Source organism: Contarinia nasturtii, unplaced genomic scaffold (assembly GCF_009176525.2).
Source record: "Contarinia nasturtii isolate CC-2019 unplaced genomic scaffold, AAFC_CNas_1.1 Cnas_scaffold_928, whole genome shotgun sequence".
Classification (NCBI taxonomy): Eukaryota; Metazoa; Arthropoda; class Insecta; order Diptera; family Cecidomyiidae; genus Contarinia; species Contarinia nasturtii.
In genome coordinates this window covers 4441171-4452858 of record NW_022198275.1, presented here as the reverse complement: position 1 = coordinate 4452858, position 11688 = coordinate 4441171, and the positions used below count along the sequence as shown (strand labels likewise).

Here is an 11688-nt window from a genome sequence, read left to right as displayed (position 1 = left end):
TTCGGTACTTTTCAATACTTCTGAGTATATTTAGTATTTCAGTACCGATTCTCCCCTTGGCTTTCTCTTTTGACATACCCAATTATCCTCATTCAGTTTTAGGCGTTGTAATTTCAACACACAATTCAGTGAAAACATAGACGGATTTTCATGTTTTATGCATTCGTTGACACGCTGACAGTGAAGCGATTTGTACGTTTAATCAAAGGTGTCCAAATGATTGAGAAGGCTTATAATTTGTGTACACCGATGTTCAATCATATTTGAATGTCATATGAATCATGGCTATAACAAATATTTGCTCCGCCTTGTGTACACACCAATTAATCGCGACGCGATTTTTATTTTTATTTTCCAAACAATTATGATCAGACAATTGTATTTGAATTCAAATAATAGACCAAATAAACCACAAAAAATCCAAGTTTAAAAATACTTACCGTTTGATTTCTGTTTGAATATGAAGAAAGATAAAGTAATTTTTTTGCAGCGTTTTATTTCATTTTTTTCAGTTTATTTTCAAGTTTTAATGGATTTATGACGTATTAAACTACAGTTATTTTCATTGAAATTCTCCATTGAGATAACATTCTGAAACCAGCGAAGCTCTATATAAAATTATGTATATCATGTGGGAATTCTGATTTAAATTGCCCATTGTCTGCCCATGATATCTAGCCATACCGAGTTCATCAGCACTTTGCGAATGGTTTGCTAAATTTCATAAGTAAGGGCAATATCACAATTAACAACTGGTTTTTATTTGCGTTATGAGAAATCTTTCATATGTACTCGTACAGTTTTGTGCAGCCAAAAATTGCATCGGCTACCGTTCTATTTTACCATATTTAGATTGAGCAAATTCGAATCGACGATGTCATTGTTTTTAATTTAAACATATGAATGGGGTAGAATAAAAACTACTTCTCGAAAAATGTTTAAACACGAAACCTAAAAAAAACTTTCAATGAAAAGTGAATCAATTTTTTTTCGTCCAATTGAAGTGAACCAAAAAAATTTGTTCAATAAAAGTGAACCCAAAAAAAAAATTCATTTTTGTGTATTTTACACTGAAAAAACCGAGTGAAATTTTTTTTTTGGTTCACTTTTATTGAACAAAATTTTCTTGATTCACTTCAATTGGACAAAAAAAAATTGATTCACTTTTTATTGAATTTTTTTTTAGGTTTCGTTTTAAAATAGCAATTTTTCGAGAAGTAGTTTTTATTCTACCCCATTCATATGTACGTTGCATTTGTCATAAGAGTTGGCATTGAGCGAATTATTAGCCAAAATCAATTGGATATATTTCCTATCTATTCTAGGTCGTTTCACTGTTGGCAACTTGTTGGTCGATCATTCTAAACAATTTTTTTTATTTTCTTTCGCTTGTTTTCATCTTAATTAATTTAAATAATACGTCAATTCGAACCGTGTTTTCATCACACATTATTCTGGTTATTTGGCATGATTTCAATACTTCGTTAAAATTGTATCACAATTTCTGCATTCAAATTATTCATTGAAATGCAAATATTATTCACGTCACACAATGCCGGAAAATAAATTTGTTGACATTTTTTCCCCTTTTTCTCTCCTTCATAAAGAAAAATGAAAATAAAATAAAATAATGAGAAATAAAAAGCTGAAATTCCCAGTGAGATAGATCGAAAATCAATTTTTAGATCAATGATGAGAAAAAGAAGAAACAATATTTTAATCTCAGTGTGAATTTATTTTGATATTCTACAAAATATTTTTTACACGCCCAATCTGTGCATGTTTATTGCAATATCCATGGGGTTTTCATGTTGATCGTGAATTCAGCTCTTCTCAATTTAATGGTTGCACATACATCAAATTGACATACGCAAAAGAAAACATGAGATAAAAAAAACAATTGTAGTGAGTATAACAACAAATTATAGAGGAGAATTTAATTCAAGTGGTATTATTTTAAGAATTATAAAAACAATATTATTTAATTCAAAACTCAGCCAATGCCGTATCGTTCGTTGATGCATCAATGTTCAATCTTTATGGTTTTATAGAAATCCTCCTGGCATGAACTCGAATTCTATTTTTGTCTGGATAATTATGATTGAGAGCGACTTTTATGACCATAATGAATTTTGCCTATTAGCGATTAGGTCGAATCCATTCTGTTTCTGTGGCCACGCAACAATTGCTATGAAAAATAAAAATCAATGGATAAATTTGTGTGATAAAAATCGTTCGTACTCATTCAGACAATAAAAATTGTACTGCATATGCATTTTGAGACGGAATTCAATGAGCGTATTTCGATTTTTACATTTTTTCTACGTGATAAACTCCAAGAATTATCTACAGTGATATGCACGCGATCGAAACTCATCACAAAGCAATTAAATGGCAGTATTGATGCGATTCGGATGGTATTTTCTTTTTTTTTATTGATCTACTGATCACATATTGAATTATTTTAAGTTTAATGGTTAGTTCATAGAGTATATTTTAAATTATTTACGAGAATAATTCGCATAGTTCGAAATGTATCGATATTAGTCCATGTTTGCCAGATCCTCTGGCCCAGAGGGTATATCGAATCTGTGTTGTGCGATAACCGCCGCAAATACGACAAACCATTGTTCGACCGGCAACCGTTTTCCATCTACAATTACCCATTTCAGTTACGATGTCAAAGTACGCGAAAATAGCTCAAGAATTGTAATGAATAAAAAAAGAAGAAAATAAAGCGAGAAGAAAAAAAAATTGCGCACCGTCAAACAGGTCTTCTTCCGACAATTACATGTGTATGCCTGAGAGAGCTTCTTAGCGGCGGCCACGACGTGACGATTGTATTAAGAATTTGTTGGCATTTTTCACATAGTATAACCGCCACAAATAATACCATGAAACTGGTTCTTTTCCAGCTAGAACATCATTACGATCATACCCTCGGCATCAATCAGACGTCTTCATTTCAGCAAATCAATTGTTTCTCTTACCTGCTGCAGCATAAATTCTGTGCGTGCGCGTTTTTAGCTCAATGTGTTGGTGTAAGTTTTAGAATTTCAACAAAAAAAAAATCGAGAAAAAGTTGTTCAAATAAAAGACCAGAATGGAGGTTTTAAAATTGATTTTGTTAATTGTGTATCTATTTCCATTCGAAACGAATGGTCAATTTCGAATTGTGGGTCTGTTAAATGTCGACGATTCAATAGCAAATGAAAATCATCCAACCACACACCATTCCAATGCTCAAGGACGGGGATTCAGTGGCGACGAGGCTTTGAAGAAGTTTTTGATTCGACCAAAAAATATCGTTCGCGTTCATTTAATTGATGATGTGCATCAAAGTGATATATTTTCTGGAACAGATAACATTCTCATGATTCGAACAAAAAATCGAAAGACTCAACAATCGTCTAATTCTGTTCACAATGACACCAATGCTATTATAAAAAAGCCATCGAAAACAGGTAATGTAATGTAGAACAAATTCCAATACGAAGACTTCTTTAACCATTCTTTTGTTGAATTTCCACAGAAAAAATTACTTATCGTACAAAGCGACCACAATATCAACAGAGATCTTCGATTCCATTGAAACATACTAAATACCAATTAAACAGTGTAATTCCGGATGCATCAGAGAATCGGTCATCAGTTAATAACCCAATTCAATCGAAACTAAATAAAGCAGTAAAACGTAATCGTTACAAATCACGGTGCCGTTGTGTGCGCATCTCGAATTGTCCAAGAATTCAAATTTCTGTGTCACGTTGTGAACCAAATTATTTTCTCTGTTGCTTTTAAATGACTAAAAAGTGAATTTGAAGACAAAAATGAACAATTTACAAATTACATAAATTTTTCAGAATATTTATTTGAAAACCGTGTGTGTGTGTGTCGTTCGTTATTTCATACAGAATCTAGTAACTAAGCACGAATAAAATTTACTCACTAAACATAAATAAGTGTAGAATCGTGTGTGTATGTGTTTGTGTGCAAATTTCATAAAATTTTGCATTTTTTTCATTATTTTTTTTAAAAACATAGAATTAAAATACTCAATTTGTTGCAAATGTTTAAGTGGTGTCAATTAAAGAAATTCTCCCATTGGTTTCAGAATAATATCTTGGATCTGAAATTGAAATAAGATGTGATCTTGTTAGAAAGAAGAAACGACAAAATACAAGAAGTAGATAAATAGAAATTCAGGTAATGCATAGCGAAAATCAAATCATAAAAATAGAGATTGTAAAAATAGCTAAAAGACCATTTTGCTTAGTAATCATTTTATAAACGTGCACAAAGAAAAAAAACGACTGCATATTTAAGACACTCTCGAATCGTTGTTGATGTTGAAGATTTAATTATAACCCATATAACTCATTTGCGGAGTAATTTTGTCGATGACGGGACTGTGCGGAGTTCGGCGGAGATAGCATGCAAATGCTGTGTGTACGAGTGCAACAGCATTCTTTGCTGTTCATAGATTTATTTTCTCCAAACGAACATCTTAGTAGCCGTACACACAACTAAGTTACTAATCATCTGCGTAAGAATGATGCACATAGAAGTGCTGTTACCCTCGTACACACAGAGTTTGTATGTCATCTCCGCCAAACTCCGCACAGTCCCGCCACCGTCAAAATTACTCCGCAAATGAATTATATGGGAAGCGGTTAAAAATGCACGATAATTGCACTAAATACACTCGGAGACAAAACAAAAACAACCAACTAATTTTTATCATACACATAACCATTTCATGAATGTATCTACTATAGGTGCTTGCATTAGTAATACTTTTCTTTCTTTTTCCGTCAATATCTGTATTTAATTATCTTCTCAGCTTCAAACAAAACTCATTTAACCACACCATTGCTGCAAAGACACTTAGTTATTAGCGCCATCTAGTTCGTGCGAGAAAAAATCTTCACATTTCACACACGTACTATTGAGTTACTTCACTATGCAATACAGTGAGGGCGCCAGTGATACGTGTTTTGCAGCAACCCAGTGCATTTAACGAAGATAAAATCGATTCATTTTCATGGAAGAACGTGAAAAAGAATGAATCCAAATGTATTCTAAAGGAACTGTAACTTTTATTGCTGCTGGCTGTATCTATCTTCGAGACGTGTCCATTCTGTTTTGTTGCTTTTTTTATGATTCCACACAAGTTATTGTTAGATAACAGAGCATTTGCAAATGAATAAAAAAAACCGACGTTTACTTACTAAAACGTGCTGTGGTGTCGTGATTGCAAATACAACAGCTTTGGCAACATCTTCGCCCTTCAGACGGGGCATATATTTTACTAATTCATTATTATCGCCTTCATGGGTTGTCAAAATATCATTCTCCACTAAGCCCGGACTTATATTCTATGGCGCACATAAAAAAGGAATCAAATCGACAAATGGAATTTTATGATCGTCTATTTTTAACTTTGTATTATTATTATTTTTCTTAGTTGATAATGGAAATTTTGTACTGACTATATTTAAAATAAAAATCGAATAAAATGAATAAACAATTTTACGCTTACCGTTACTTTTATGCCCATTTCGATGTATGAAACTTCTTGGCGTAAACACTCGGTGAGTGCCGTTAATGCGAATTTACATGCTGGATACATGCCATTTATTGGCTTTGACCCAGGTACACATGTGTTAACTTTGTGCCCAAATATGCTGGAATCAGAAGTCAAAATTACACGTTTTGTTTTGCAGACAAATTTTTCGCATTTTGTTTTTGTTTTGAGAAAAGTAAACAAACATAAGAGAGACTACCTATTAATATTAACGACATGACCATCAAAACCGCGTTGTCTCATTAGTTTGATTGCATCGCGAGTACAAATGCATAAGCCGATAAGGTTTGCCTCCAGCATTGATCGTAAATCACGTATATTATTGTCATCCAAGAGCATGCACTGACTTTAGCAATAAAATAAACGATACAAAAAGGTGAGATAAATTCGATTTTTCTTGTTGTTATTGGATTTTTCATTTCAACACGGACATTTTTATGCTGCTAAATTTATGAGCACATTCTTCATTTTGGTTTTAATTTTCTTTTGTTCAGAATTAATTTTATGATTATTACCTAACAACACCAGCATTATTGATGAGCAAATCGATACCACCCAATGTTTTTTCGATCCATTGATATGCCCGCTTCACTGAATCTTCATTGGTTATATCACAATCAACGGCATTCAACTGACCTTCGGCACCAAACAGACTCAAACGCAACGGTTCGAGTTTATCTTTGCGACGCGTCAAACCGCACACAATCATACCATGTTTGACTAATTCGGCACAAATTGCTGAACCAATTCCACTAGACGCACCAGTGACAACAGCAACACGACCAGCCCATCTTTCCATATTTATATTTTTAATTTCTTTTGCTTGTTTCTGTACGGTTTGTGTGTGGGACTGTGTGTGGTTCTTTTATTTCTGTGGATTTACTTTGTTTATAATAATAATAATAACTCAATTTTATGTCTGCGTATTTTTTTCTCGCACTTTATTCCATACGAATGTATCACATTGAAGGCGAACACAACAAATAAATTTTAGTCACCGGTAAATCAACTTATATGCGTAAAAATGAAACACGCAATAAAGTAAATATAATTTATTAGTTTTGCAGCTAAAATGTAATACTTGAACACAATGACTTGATTTTTACTGTACTGAGTACGGCTTCCAATATCCAAAACAAATAGTCGAAGAAAGATGCGGACCGCGTACCCGATTCAAACATAAGAAGTGCATATTGAAATACACAATCCTATTTATACGTTCGTACCGTGCTCAACCACAAATATTCAACAACAAAAAATATTGTCGCAATTGACGGTTGCGCACTTAAAAGTCACCAATGTCGGCAGAGTTTAAAGCAATTGCCAGTTTATTTGCAAACTGAATGGGCTCCGAATCAAAATGGGCGGCATACTTTTTTATTTGTGACAATTTGTCTCTCCGATAAATCGTAAAACATTTTTGACTCGCTCTCAGTTTGTTGACGTTGATCAATGTGGCTGATGTCGCTTTGATTAAATGAACAAAAAAGATGTGACGAAAAATTAATCAAACAAACCAAAAAACCAAATTATAAATATGTATCATTTGGCGATCGGCATTATTAGCAACAAAGTATCATCTGAGTTACAATGACGGTGTGGCAAAACACCTGCTTTTCATTTGATGCCAAATCCAATATTTAATCAATGTTTCATATGCTGAAAATTCTTTTCTACACTTCTTTGCGCGTAATTTTTATTTTAACATTTACATATTTTCCACTTTTATTCGAACCCGACACCAGACTTGTCTTTGCAAATGTCCTATGGAATTCATCTTATTTGTATACCTTATTACAGCCCTTTTTTAAAGTTGATTGTATTTTATATAAATTAAATGCAGTCTCAGAATCAGAAATTAAGAAACAAATAGCTGCACGATCTCTTTGTCAAAAAATATTCTACACGTTTATGAAAAAGATAATATTACAAAAAACCGTAATATTACGAAAAATAAAGAATTTTAGTTAACACGTTTTGAGACGTTACTTATTTGGATGTATAGTCGAATGTCCGCACATGTGAAAGTCGAAACTTGGGACTAGGTTTAAATAATTGTACCAAAAATGTATACAAAAATAAAGAATATTTTTTTTAAGTAACAATAATTGTCTCAAATAAATCAAAATATTTCAATGTTGGAATGAAGAGATAAAAAAAATGATGGGACCCATAAATCAAACAGTAAACAGTAAGAATATTTTCCGTAAAAAATAATTGCAATTTTTTTTTAAGTAAATGTAATGCAAAAAGTAATTTCTAGCCAAAAAATTAAATTTTTCAGACATTTTTATGTTAAAATTACTTTTTACAATTATCTCTTGCTTACAATTACTTTATAATTATTTTTCTACGAAAAATTACTTTCGAGTTATTTCCCCCTTGCTCAAAATGCTTTACAACCTATATTCACCATTTCCATAATTTCCATTTATTATGCGCCTTCCAAAAATATTTCATATACACATATACTAGGCATACTATTATAGTGAATTCCATCATTTCAAGGCCAGCTATTCAATATCGACTACAACACTGGATTACAAATGAAACTAAAGAGTAATACATCACCAGATAACACAGTTTATGAATATACAATTTGCTCGGTCACGCATATGGTTGTATAAGTTTCGAATGTATACCATGCACAATGTGTATTACACATCAACATATGTAGAAGAAACTACACATACAACAATGTCTTACACATGCCGGTTTCTTTCGTTCGCTTGTATTTGTTTTCTTCTCCGCGCCAAACAAAGTCAGTGTGTTGTATCGCCCATTTAGATTGGATTTGAGTGTTTATAAAAGTGAACGTTCTTTTTTGCGTTGTCCAAGCATGTCATTTAGTAAGAAAAACTGTATAGATTTTAGTTAAAATGCTTTGTAAATAGTTTGTTTTCAATAAAAATGGATCAACAGAATAAATTTACAACAAAGAAAGTTGAACGACGATTTTCAATGGCAATATCGTCTCCGCGGCATTTCAATCAAGAAGTCGAAGATCAAAAATTTAATCATAACGAAATTATATCGCTCGATAGTGATGATGAAAATGGTGGAATTCAAGAAGAAATCAGGAACACAGTGCAGCCGAATGTAAACACGGATACGATTGTAAGAACGGAATTTGCACAACCACTGAGAATACAACAACCAGTTGGACAATCAATGCCACCGAATCAGCCAGTTTTGCAATTATTGCCATTACATCAGCAAATAGCACAAACACTGCCTCGAAATGTTGAGAATCAAGAACAAACCAAAGCATATGAACAGTTTATCGAGGTGATAACTCAACTTACGGATGCGGTTAAATCATTGAAAAAGAAATTCGAAAAATCGATCAAAACAAATAAGCGAAAAAAATCGACGAAAAGAAGCCGAAAAAACAAACATTATTCAAGTGATAGTAGTTCAAGCAGAAGCAGTTCAAGTTATGAACGACGTAGAAAGAAGCATCGACATCGTCATCACAAGTCACATCGCAAACGATATTCGAGTTCAAGCTTTTCCGAAACTGGTACGGACCGAGAAAGAAGTGATCATCGGCATCGTTACCGTGGTAGACATGAAGAAGCTAAAAATTCGGGCGAAACAATTCAGAGCCATGTCGGTGTTTCAAGTACAATAAACATTACACCACCAATAAGCGAAAGTAATTTTTTATCACAAAATAACAACCCAAGTACATCGTATCAAAGTGGCTTGCATTTAAAGAGAAAAAATCCTACTAGGATTTCACGAAACGAAAGGCCAATTATCGATAGCGAAGAGGAGACTGGTTCTTCGACAGAATCCGAGGAAAAGCAGCGTCCAAAACCAATCAATTCGAGCATGCGAAGGAAATCAATTATGACTAGACCGACGGTTACGACAGAAGGTATTTTTTATTTAAATTTTTCAAACATTATAAATATGATTAATATCTTTCTATCCATTTAGATATACTTCGTCCACCGAACACGAATAAAAGTCTATATTTTAAAAGCAAAAAAGCATTAACGTGTCAAATTTGTAAAAAATATTTGCCCAAAAGGGTCGTGACACATTATAAAAAGTCACACGAAGACAGTGAAGTTTACGTATCCAGATTTTCACCGGCAATGGCTGAAAAGGCAAAGAATGAAAAACATGGCGCAAAACGAATAAAGGTTACAGATAAACCACAAAAAGATTTTATAAAAGCATTTTGTTTTTTTTGTGAAACAAAAAAACAATTTCCTCCGCACTATTGGATGGATCATATTCGATCACACACTGGAGAGTAAGCCAAATTCAAACCTATGCATTTCAACGATCAATTAATCTTTGTTGTTTTCTCTAATTAGATATGCGTATGAATGCGATTCATGCGAATTAAAATCAGTTTTTAATAGTCATAATGGACATTCTGGCTGCAATGGAAATTTTAAAAAGATGAATAATGACGATTTACTTCGCAAAGGCTGTGAGGCATACATTTGTAGACTTTGCAACTACGTACAAATTGATGGAGATCGTCTAATTCAACATCTTCGAACGGAGCACGAAAATGGCAATGATGATCAATGCGAGGAAATAATCTTATTGCCTGCATTCAAAGAATAATAAAAAAACCACAATGCAAAAATAAAATCATTTCTCATGAAATTATGACAATACAAATATTCTGTCTCGCTGACGCAACCATATCCTTTTTAAATATATTTGAATAAGAATCTAAATATATTGCATTTTTATTTGAAAATATTTAACACATCCATTTGGCTAATAGCATTTTTGCTGTTGTGAAAGTAAGTAATACAAAACCCAAGATGAAATTTATTACAAAATGTGGACATTAAAATGAATTTTAGCTCTTGTATTTAAAAAAAATTCTCTCTATGTAAACGTTAACGTACAGCCGCGTACAGCTTTTCTCGTGTTCTTCATTGTGTCCCTTCTTCTTCAGGCACCAGTTGCCAGTTTATTTACATCGTCTTTTATGGACTGCAACAAGCCTGTGTATTTTGAATGTATACACTTCAACATAAATGTACCATATGAACCGCTTAGAATAAAAGTAGTGAATGAGAAAAAGTGAAAATAAAAGTCGAACATAAAGTTTTTTTGTATGGATTTTGTCTATATAAAAAAAACTTTATGTTCGACTTTTATTTTCACTTTTTCTCATTCACTACTTTTATTATAAGCGATTCATATATTGAAATATTGTGTGTATGGAACGGAAAAAGTATTATTGTATCATATTAAAATAAAACTTAGACTTACGTCAGCGTTCACTGCGTTCATAGATTCTGACGTCTTGAATTTTACTAGAAAGTTATTTTAGGGGGGAGTAATTCCAAAATTGTTCCAAAAATCTTATCTCTGAAAAACCACAAAACAAATATTTTGAAAGAAAAAATCGCAAAAAAAAGAGAATTAACTACAAATTTTAGTTTATTTTTGTCAAATAGATTAATGTTATTTATTGTCGAAATCATATCGACTATCTTGAAACTGAAGCTATTTATGCATTGAAAATAAACATTTAAGCTAAAGTGCTGATCAAGCGTGTGGTATGTTTATTTCGATTTGATTTTTTCGGCCAGACACAACAGAACAACAGCACTTTAGAATAAATGTTTATATTCAAATTAAATAATTCAATGCATAAAAGTTGATATAAATGTGACATTCGATGCGATTTGAAAATTGCTGATCTGACAATTAATGAAAGAAAAATATGATTAAAAATCAAGGGGATAATTAGTGATTTTTTAAAAATCTAAGGGGGTAATTTTTGATCCGTTTTCCAGGAGGAGGTAATATGGGCCCCATGATCCTCCTCAGAATCTATGACTGCGTCGAAAATTATTAATTAAAAATTAAATTGGTCTCATGCAATACACAACTACATAAAATGTTTATCACACACTCATATGTTCTTTAGTTGTTATACACAAACCCAAATACATGCTGGTTCTATGTGCTTCATTTAATATACATATAACTATATTTTGATCCGTCAAAATTGGTCTTCATTCAATAATAAATCGTGGAAAGAGACGCATTACTTTTGGAATTTTCAATATCGAAAAATATGTTCAGTGTTTCAAATTAAAAAAAATGTAATT

The 11688-nt window shown here is 32.4% G+C and overlaps 3 protein-coding genes and 1 long non-coding RNA gene across 5 annotated transcripts; 2 read left to right on the top strand and 2 right to left on the bottom strand.

Moving 5' to 3' along the window:
• The first annotated feature begins 2971 nt into the window (after positions 1-2971).
• LOC116343064 lies at positions 2972-5486 on the top strand. 2 transcript variants are annotated; one of them, XR_004201288.1, is made up of 3 exons: positions 2972-3464; positions 3533-4206; positions 4844-5486. XR_004201288.1 is itself a non-coding variant. In XM_031770952.1 (2 exons), exons 1-2 carry the CDS (start codon positions 3104-3106, stop codon positions 3799-3801), a joined length of 630 nt encoding a protein of 209 aa, XP_031626812.1. In that variant the 5' UTR covers positions 2972-3103; the 3' UTR covers positions 3802-5482. The 2 variants fall into 2 exon arrangements, 1 of the variants encoding a protein (XP_031626812.1); XM_031770952.1 differs by having other exon boundaries at positions 3533-5482.
• Positions 3847-6784, bottom strand: LOC116343063 (farnesol dehydrogenase-like). The gene is made up of 5 exons (XM_031770951.1): positions 6103-6784; positions 5787-5933; positions 5543-5687; positions 5232-5378; positions 3847-4129 (listed from the first exon to the last, which is right to left on the bottom strand). The coding sequence occupies exons 1-5, from the start codon at positions 6384-6386 to the stop codon at positions 4088-4090; spliced, it is 765 nt and encodes a 254-aa protein (XP_031626811.1). The 5' UTR covers positions 6387-6784; the 3' UTR covers positions 3847-4087.
• Positions 6785-8382: 1598 nt separating this feature from the next.
• On the top strand, positions 8383-10293 carry LOC116342916 (serine/arginine repetitive matrix protein 4-like). Its single transcript, XM_031770721.1, has 3 exons — positions 8383-9470; positions 9533-9854; positions 9919-10293. Exons 1-3 carry the CDS (start codon positions 8498-8500, stop codon positions 10175-10177), a joined length of 1554 nt encoding a protein of 517 aa, XP_031626581.1. The 5' UTR covers positions 8383-8497; the 3' UTR covers positions 10178-10293.
• A 117-nt stretch (positions 10294-10410) lies between these two features.
• LOC116342885 lies at positions 10411-11676 on the bottom strand. The gene is made up of 3 exons (XR_004201279.1): positions 11520-11676; positions 10841-10939; positions 10411-10569 (listed from the first exon to the last, which is right to left on the bottom strand). It is a non-coding gene; the product is annotated as an uncharacterized LOC116342885 (long non-coding RNA).
• Positions 11677-11688: the final 12 nt, after the last annotated feature.